This window comes from Pistacia vera, unplaced genomic scaffold (genome assembly GCF_008641045.1).
Source record: "Pistacia vera cultivar Batoury unplaced genomic scaffold, PisVer_v2 Contig258, whole genome shotgun sequence".
In the NCBI taxonomy this organism is placed as follows: domain Eukaryota; kingdom Viridiplantae; phylum Streptophyta; class Magnoliopsida; order Sapindales; family Anacardiaceae; genus Pistacia; species Pistacia vera.
This window is the reverse complement of record NW_022196066.1, coordinates 57,053-66,722: the sequence shown is the minus strand read 5'-3', so window position 1 is coordinate 66,722 and position 9,670 is coordinate 57,053. Positions and strand designations below refer to the sequence as shown.

General features: G+C 37.0%; 1 protein-coding gene across 1 annotated transcript; it reads left to right on the top strand.

The window, feature by feature from the left end:
* The first annotated feature begins 237 nt into the window (after positions 1-237).
* Positions 238-3,226, top strand: LOC116132649 (serine carboxypeptidase-like 51). Its single transcript, XM_031418319.1, has 6 exons — positions 238-535; positions 1,838-1,903; positions 2,058-2,115; positions 2,244-2,338; positions 2,509-2,616; positions 2,716-3,226. Exons 4-6 carry the CDS (start codon positions 2,252-2,254, stop codon positions 2,983-2,985), a joined length of 465 nt encoding a protein of 154 aa, XP_031274179.1. The 5' UTR covers positions 238-535; positions 1,838-1,903; positions 2,058-2,115; positions 2,244-2,251; the 3' UTR covers positions 2,986-3,226.
* The last annotated feature ends 6,444 nt before the right edge of the window (positions 3,227-9,670 follow it).

Genomic DNA, 9,670 nt, shown 5'->3' with positions numbered 1-9,670 from the left:
TTTGGATATTTAACCCAAATTAATAAAATCGTATCAATTTATATCGATATTTTTAAGGATATGAACGGATACGTATCGTATTGTAAGATATATATTAACGTATCGAATGATTTAGGATACACTCTCTGATACGTATCGTTGGCGATCTGTATCGAATCGTATCGTATAATACGTATCAGGTATCGTAGGCTAATAACCATGCTCGGTACCACCGCCACTCATCAACGAACACCGCCTCTCCTCTCCGTATTCGCGTAAATTAAAACTCTTCCGGTCTCCAAAATTTCATTTCTTCTTTGTTCGCAAAGCATTAGAGGAGCCTTTGCCCCATTTCAAGAAGAACCAGACATACTGAATCAGAGAGCCATAAGTTTTCTCAATTTCTCTTTGCTTTTTTTTCTCAGCTTCACCATCTGTGTCTTCGTACTCCTCAGTTTCGTCATCCTCTGACACGTCATCTTCATCCTACCGTCGTCGTCGCTGCCGAAATCTCTGCCGCGAAAAAGATAGAGACAGGGAGTCGGCATACAAAAAGGTACGCCCTTTTAGATCCATTCCTCAAATTCTTATTTAATTTTATTAATTCTGTGTATAATTTCATTTCATTTGATTTAACTAATCACCAACTGTTGTTGAATCTATACGTAAGTGTTAGGGCCAAAAATCGTCCTTGGCCCAAATAGGGAAAAAGGACCATTAGTGAAGAAGGACCAAGCCCAGTCCTGCAAAGGCCCAAGCCGTAGTTCTCTTCAACATGAGGAACAAACCGGCCCAAACTGAGCGGGCACAAGCCTCTCAAACCTGGCCCATGTCCTAGGTCCATGGACAAATCCAAAGCCCACAACCCCCTCAGAATACCTTCCTATTCCTGATCACTTTCCTACTCGGAGTTACTCTCCTAATCAGAATCACCTTCCTATACGGACACTGGTAAGACAGCTTACCACAACCCTAATTCTTCTAGGGTTTGCATCAGAGTCGTACTAGGACTCCTACTTCTACCAAGATTGGGAGACCAGACGATCACTATATAAACAGAGGCCAGCCCTCTCACACGGGAGATCGACATTACACCCTCACACCCGAGACTCTTCACTCAAGAGTTTCCCCAATTCGCCGTAGTCACAGTCCCCGACTAGACTTCCGGTAATCCCTTATTCCTTAGCCCTCACTAAATTAGCCCCTTTCAGCCTTACTGACTTGAGCGTCGGAGTGCCTACGGCAAACACCACCCCGGTGTTTCCCGTTCGCTTCACGCGTGTGTTTCTCTACGTGTGCAGGTGCAGCAGATCGCTAGTGGCCTTGACCTTGCGGGATCAGACCCCCTTTTTCGTACAGGTAGATTTTTACGTCTACAGTAAGTTCGTTATATCCTTCAACTGATCGACTCTTAGTTTACCCTTACTTCTATTTATTTTTTGTCTCTATTTTCTTAATTTTGAATTCTTGAGTTTGAGTGGTGCTTGGTTGCTGAGAAACCGCTGGAGGATTGGAAAAAGAACTGGAAGTTTAATTTTTAGGATTGCTTTTAATGAATTATCATCAGTTTTTGTAGTTTATTTTAGTTGAGACAATTGTAATAAGAGTCGATCGAAATGTTTTCTCAGCTATCTCGGAGCGGAAATGTTTTTGCTTTTTGAGTTTGAATCCTCTGATTAGAGTCATGTTTGGGTTAATTCTGTAGTTTTATTAAATTAAGCTGTTTAATAGAGCAATGGTTGGAATTTGTAAGCTGTTTAATGAATATGTTGGCCTAAATTGTAATGCTGCATTTTTTGTTAGCGGTTATGATGATTTTGTTGGTTTTTTTTTTTTTTTTTTTTTAATTCTTTGACAGCTTGGAAATGGGAATGGAGAAAAAACAGTAATGATATGGAGGAGGGAAGGCTAGAGATCGGCATGGGTATGTTGTAAAGTGTATTTACTGATTATTTCTTATGTTCAATGTTATTTTGTGAATGCTACGGTGGATTTTGGTATTTTTGAATTATTTTTTTTGGGTTTTCTGTTGTGTTCCTCCTCTTTTTCTCTCTTCTCTTTCATGGAGGAAATGCCAGAGCTTTGAGAAGAACCCAGGATGGATCAGAAGAGTGGGGATATGTTGAAGCAGACCAAGTATGCCAATCTATTTTCACAATAATTATGTGTTTTTCATTCATTTCATGTTTCTTTGCCAATAGAAATTGTTAAATGATTGATTTCTGAAACCAAAACTGAAATGAAAAATGACTTTTGTTGCGCAGAAGCACACATGTTTTGGTGGCTATGCAGAAGTCCATATAGGGTTGAAAATCCCTCTAAGCCATGGCTAATCATTCTCTGGTTGCAAGGTGGACCTGTGAGTATTGTTTAGAAGATGAAGTGTGAAATTAGAATTACTTAGTTTGAGATTTGAGAACAGCAGAAAAAGAAAGTTCAGTTGTTGTTTAGGCAATAAAGTTTTGGATTCTTTTCATTCTATAACAATATCTGAATATTCTTTGTTTCTTATATAATTCATTTGTACAGGGTGCTTCAGGCGTTGGGATTGGGAATTTTGAGGAGGTTGGACCATTGGACAATTATTTGAAGAGCAGGAATTCGACATGGTTGAGAAAAGCTGATCTCCTGTCTGTGGTGAGTTGGCCATGACTAAAACTCTGTTTAATTTGGAGTAAAGGAGGATTAAATTTTGCAAAAAGAATTTATTTAAAATGTTGTTTTGGTGTGATTCAGGATAATCCCATGGGAACGGAATACAGTTATGTGGAGGATTCAGATTCAAAATTGTTTGTGAAAACTAATGTTGAGGCCGCAACTGATTTAACTGCATTGTTGGAGGAGCTTTTTAATGAAAATGAGAAACTTCAAAAGTCCTCTGTACATTGTGGCAGAGTCTTATGGAGGAAAATTTGCAGTCACTCTCGGATTGTTTGCACTAAAAGCTATAGAAGATGGAAAATTAAACCTCAAACTTGGGAGGTTAACTGTTTTCTAAAATCATAAAAAGGCTTTAATTTGCTTCGCTCCTTCTCCGATGATCCGCTACAAGTAAATATAAATTCTTAAGAAAAGTATAAGTTACTGATGTTTGTTTGTGCTTGATGGTTTTCATAGTTAATGCTAGAATTCTTGAAGTAGAATTTTTTTTCGTGCCACGCTACATTGTCAACTGTGTTTATTAAGAATTGCGAGAAGGTAATATCATCCAGTTCTTAGTAGATTCATGTCTTTGGCTTAATTCTTTAGTGACAATTTTACGAAGATTGTGATACAGACCCCTCTCAACTCACTGTTTGGCAACCAACACACGCACACCACAGACATGAAATATTCCAGAGAATTATATTGATAATCAATGAAGTACATATACTGAATTATCAGAGAAGTACATAAACTGAAATATAGAAAAGAGTGACTGATAAATGCATAACAGAATTCTAGCACTTCGAGGAGCTAGAGACCTCCCAGTATTATTCCCTTAACAAACGAACCATACTCACGTCTTAAGACTCTTCCCTTATATTCCCATTGATTCTCAATAAAGCCCCAATCAACTAAGGACACGTATACAGTCCCCTTAACTAACTCCCCTTCCCTTTATTCACACCCAACGTCCCTCTGCCTTGCCTGTGATAATTCTTAATAATGGGTGGCCTAAGGTGGAAGTGCAGAAACTGCTGATCAATGACTGCATAGGATTCCAGGTGGCTTCAAAAAGTGGCAGATCCTGCCACTTAATTAAGACTTCCTTAGACCCATCCAAAAGAGTGCGAGAAGAGAGGACAGCTTCAGGTTGAACTAGGAGCTCCAAGTCCTCTGTGAGGAAGGGAGGTAGAGGCTGAGTGGGTACCGAACTATGGAGACTCTTTTTAAGCTATGAGACATGGAAAACAGGGTGGATACGAGCTGTGACAGGTAGGTTCAACTTATATGCGACAGGACCAATCCTCTCAAGTATCACAAAGGGGCCATAGAAGCAGGGGCTGAGCTTCTCATTGAGTTTGGTGGCCAGTGATTTAAATTTATAAGGTTGGAGCTTAAGGTCGACAGAATCACTAACTTGGAAATTGAGATCACGGCGATGGGCATCGACATTCGCCTTCATGTGCCCTTGAGCAAGTTGCAAGTTCTCATTGAGTTCCTTAAGGATGGCGTTTCTTTCCATCAACTGCCTGTTAACATCTTCCACCGGGGAGGGGCTATCGGTGAATTTTAGAAGGGTGGGAGGATCCCTCTTGTAGAGAGCTAGGAAGGGAGTCATCCTCCTGGAGTTATGGTAAATGGTGTTAAACCAAAATTCTGCCCACGGGAGCCATCTCGGCCACTGTCGTGGTTGTGAGCTACAGAAACAGCGGAGGTAAGTCTCGATACAACGGTTGACGACCTCAGTTTGGCCATCAGTTTGAGGGTGATATGCCGAACTTGTAATACCCACATTAAAAAATATGGTAGGGATTATTCTATAGTCATAGTGAATATATTTAACTAGTTTTATAGTGAAATTCCATAAAAGTTTCGATAGGGGCAAAATGGTCATTTCACATAGAATCACGTGTTCAAGTGAAAAGTGAGTATGATAAATATAATTTATTAAGTGTGCTAGCCATGAGAATAAAGTGGTAGAAAGGTTATGGATAATACACGTGATGTGATACCGAGATAAATACGTGTTTGTAAAGTAATAGAAAGAAATTAAAGAATAAGGGTATAATGGTCTTTTCACTCACCCTTGGGCACGCCACCTCTCATCCATTTTCTCTCAAGCTTCTTCATCAAATTTCAAAGAGAATTCATAGGGTTTAGCTTAAATTTTTGTAGATTTCAATCCTAAAGTATCTAAAGGTAAGATTCTAGCACAAAAGTGTGTATTTAAGTTTTAAAGTTTTGAATTCTTATGTTTTTCCATGATTTAGGTCCAACAAGAAGAGAATTTTAGCAAAGGAAGGTTGAATAATTAGTGTTGTGCAAATTCAAGGTAAGTAAACCCAATCTAAGCTTTACTTTGAGTAGTATACGTGTAAGTTGATTCTTAAGTGTTTGTGTATGATGTATAATAAGAAGTATTGGTTGTTTAGATGCTTGTTTGATGGAGAATAATGTGTAAAAGTTTAGCCAAGATGAGTAGTTATGTAAATGTGATGTTTTGGTTGAATTTTGGATGAAATTTTGAAGTGTTGATGTTGGAATTTGGAAGTGTTGAATTCAGCCAGAATTGAAGTTAAGTTTGGTGAGTTTTTGCTCCAATTTTGGTGGATTTGGAGATATGTGGAAGTATGGCCAACCAAGTATTTGCATATGCATGTGAATTGTTTGATGAAAATTCAAAGAGAAATGCATGCATGAGTTTGTTAAATCTTGTTGAAGAAAATGTTTGAGAAAGGAAAGAATTGGAGTTGAAAGGTTATGTTAGGCTTAACCAAGTGTAAGTTTTAATATTCAAGAGTGCATTTTGTTATGCCAAAATTTAGAATAACACTTGGTTATGTTAGTTCAATGAAAGGAATGGTTTTTAGTGCATGGTTCAAGTTGCTTGAACTTTTAGCATTAGTTTGAGTGACATATTGTATTTAGTCATTGAATTATGAGTTTTGAAACTTATGACTTTAGAAAAATGATGGCAAGAATTGCATATTAAATTGTTACAACAGTGTAGTATTTGATGATAGTAAAAGATGGGTGCTTATATTATAACATTACAATATGCCACCATAAATTGTCAAGCTTGTATGTTTGAAATTAGAAAGATCATTCAAAGAATGGCTTGGCCAAATGAGTATATTGTTGTTTCTTGTTTTGGGATTAGTTATAAATAATATGTAATAAGTGATTTTATTGTATAAAGAATAGAAAAGCTTTCCCAAGTATAAATATCAAAGAAACATCAAAGAAATAGAAGTTTAGTTTATGTATTAAATACATAACCATTTTAGAAATTGATTGGTATGAGTATAATTTTCATGCCTTATTATATATTACAAGCTATAGAATTGTGCTAGAAGATCTTGAGATATGTTGTATTGGCCAAAAGTTTTAGTTAAGAATGTTAGAAAGAAAATAGAATTTAGCCAAAGTATATATGTTGTGTCATATGTTAGATTGGATTTACAATGATTAATATGGCAATATAGATTAATGTATAGAATGTAGCCAAAAGAAAAGAAGAAAGAAGGGCATATATAACAATGTTGATGGTCATGTTAAGAGAATAAAAATTTATGGCATTAAGATTTGTATTTAGAAAGTTGTACAAGGCATGTTTGTTACATTAAAAAATATTAGAGAGTAGAATTTGTGAGAGTTAATGTACTTGTGTACGTGTACATTTTACATAGTATGATAGAATTGAAGAATTACATAATTATGTAGAAATTATAGAATCGCGTACGTACACATGATGTATAGAATTCAGAAATCAAGAATAAAATAGAAAATGTTTAATTTAAGCATGTTAGTAGAATAGAACTTTGGGCTTTCCAAAAAAGTATAGAAATAAAAGCCTTAGAATTAATAAAATACATGCCAAAGTCAAACACGTATTTTGGGATCATGCATAGACAGCATATAAATGCATGACATAGCATAGCATATATTTTAGAAATTTTATAATTATTGGAAGTGTCTAGCTAGTTATTTTGCAAATTTATAGATCATGTTTTCAGAGGGCTGTTGTGATGGGGAACCTGTGAGCATTTTCTGCGTTAGCTAGTGGCAACAGAGATGCAAAAGTTTCCCACATGCACACCGCCGTCAATGAGCGGCCTCATAATAGAAAATAGAATTATACAGTCCGCTAGAAGTGCATGTGGATGAGGACTATACCCAGAAAGAATTTTAGAATACGCTCACACGGCCAAGGTTCTAAATCCATGTCTCAGCCTAGTCCGATCGGTAAACCAGAACAGAATACAGAAAGAATTTCAGAAAGAAAGAAAAATAGAATAAGAAATAGAAAATAGAAAGACTTTCAGAAAGAAAGGAAAAGAATTAGAAAAGAATTTTCAGAAAGAATACAAACATGATCATTTGCATATGCATCAGACATTTTATGTGCATTGCATCTTATGCATTTATGCATAGATTAAACAGTTTATTTTATTATTGCATGTCTGACTAGTCAAGAAAATAAAATAGAAACTCATGAGAATAGAGAAGAAAAGAAAACAGATGCCCATGAGAATAGAGAAGAAAAGAAAATAGAAGCTCATGAGAATAGAGAAGAAAAGAAAATAGATGCCCATGAGAATAGAGAAGAAAAGAAAATAGAAGCTCATGAGAATAGAGAAGAAAAGAAAATAGATGCCCATGAGAATAGAGAAGAAAAGAAAATAGAAGTTCATGAGAATAGAGAAGAAAAGAAAATAGATGCCCATGAGAATAGAGAATAAAAGAAAATAGATGCCTATGAGAATAGAAAAGAAATTAGAGATATACAAGAAAAGGACAAAAATTAGATACATGCTAGAAAATAACAAAAAATAGAAACATGACAAATAGCAAGGAAACTTAGCGATTTGTTGAGTAGAGAAAGAAACAAAAAGTTATAATCTAGTAGAGAAAAGAAATAAAATGATAAAAAATAGCACAGCACTAGAAGGATTTAGAAAGATTTGAGGAAAATAGAAGACTGCTAAGTAGTACGCCTGAGAATAAAAAGAGAAAGCAAGCAGAAATTTAGAAACAATACAGTGAAAATGGGGATAGCAGAGTAAGAGCATAGTTAGATTTGGTTTACTTACTAAGCATTTATAGCTCACCCTGTTGCTTTCTTTATTTTGCAGGTATTAGATTGTAGTGGTCAGGAGACTTCAAGCTAGCAAAAGGATTACACACACTGTCTTAGTGAAGAATTTTAATGTGGATTGATATATATGAGAAATAGTCATTGTGTAAGAGTATATTATAACTGGATTAAGGATAAAAAATTTAGACGAACACTTTTTTATAAGCTAGCAATTCTCTAGATTCTCTCTATAAGATACTTAGTGAATACTTGCCTAGTGAGATATTAGATAACTGAATTTCAGAGTGGTGCCCGCTGCCTTGAACAACTCTTACCAAAATTGGCTCATAAACACTCTATCTCTGTCAGAAACAATGGATTGGGGAAACCCGTGGAGTTTGACTACCTCTTTCACAAATATGTCAGCCACTTCCTTGGCATTAAAGGGATGGGATAGTAAAATGAAGTGGCTATACTTAGTTAAGCGATCCACAACCACAAGGATGGTGTCATAGCCCTTAGCTCGAGGTAAGCCGCCATGAAATCCATTGATAAGTCCTCAAAAACCTGGTTAGGGATAGGTAAGGGTTGTAGGAGACATGCTGGTTTCAACGCTGAATGTTTGTTGGTTTGACAAATCATGCAAGATTTCACAAAGTCTTGGACATCCCTCTTGATGCCCTCCCAAAAAAACAATGGCAATCACTTTCTTGAATGTCTGAAAGATCCCGGAATGGCCACCACCGAGCCTAGAGTGGAACTCATGGAGCAACTTAGGAATGAAACGAGAAGATTTCGGAAGCACCAACCTGCCTTTATACAGCAAATAGCCCCTACGCAACTAGTAGTGTGGTCGGCTAGTTAAGCCAAAAACCAGGTCCTGAATTATCTTCTAAAGCTTGGGATCTTGCTGGGCTTCAGCGGATAAGTCTTTATATTCTGAAAATTGCACCACCGAGAGAGCTTTCATGGTCCCCACTTCTTCTCTATGCGATAAGGCGTCAACCACCTGATTAGTGTTGTTGGGATAATAGTGAATCTCAAATGTATAACCCATAAGCTTGGATATCCTCTTATGTTGCTTTAGCGTCTTCATTAACTAATCAAGAAGAAACTGAAGACTGTGTTGGTCAATCTTGATTATGAATTTTCTTTCAAGCAAGTAGTGGCTCCACTTGCGAATGGCGAAGACAATCGTCATTAGCTCTCTCTCATAAACGGATTTTTGTCTAGATTGAGGAGAGAAGGCTTTGCTAAGATAAGCTACAGTTCTGGATTATTGAATCACGATAGCCCCAAGTCCTTGACTTGAAGCATCCGTGTGGATTTCGAAAGGAATATCAAAATTGGGGCCTGTCAATACCAAAACTATTGTCATGGCTATCTTCAGTTGATCAAACGAGTTTTGGGCTGCTGTACTCCATGTGAAGGAATCTTTTTTGAGGAGTTGGGTGAGTGGCTAAACAATGGTGCCATATCCCTTCATAAACCGCTGGTAGTACCTTGTAAGTCCCAAGAACCCGTGCAAACTCTTAACATTAGTCGAAATGGACCAGGATATCATTGCTTCTATTTTCTAGGGATCTGCCTCTACCCCTTTGGTCGACACTAGATGGCCCAAGTACTCAAGTTTCTCTTGCCCAAAAAGATGATTTTTTGGTTAAGCACTAACTCATGGTTGTGTAGTAGCTCAAATGCATGGGTGAGATGAACTAGGTGAGTATACATGTTGGGGCTATAGACTAGAACATCGTCAAAGAAGACAAAGACAAATTTCCAAAGGACGGGTTTGAATATGGTGTTCATAAGGGCTTGGAAGGTGGAGGGTGCATTAGTTAAGCTGAAAGGCATCACTAAAAATTCTTTGTGGCCTTCATGGGTCCTAAAGGCTGTCTTTGGGATGTCTTCCTCCTTAACTCAAATTTGGTGGTAACCAGACTTCAAATCTAGTTTCGAGAAGATGGTTGC

What these genes read in the sequence shown, in the direction of transcription:
- LOC116132649 (XM_031418319.1), top strand. Translation starts at nt 2,252, where the DNA reads ATGTTTTGGTGGCTATGCAGAAGTCCATATAGGGTTGAAAATCCCTCT. An exon ending in TCTGGTTGCAAGGTGGACCT is followed by an intron (nt 2,339 to 2,508) that starts GTGAGTATTGTT and finishes TCATTTGTACAG; the next exon opens with GGTGCTTCAGGCGTTGGGAT. An exon ending in AAGCTGATCTCCTGTCTGTG is followed by an intron (nt 2,617 to 2,715) that starts GTGAGTTGGCCA and finishes GGTGTGATTCAG; the next exon opens with GATAATCCCATGGGAACGGA.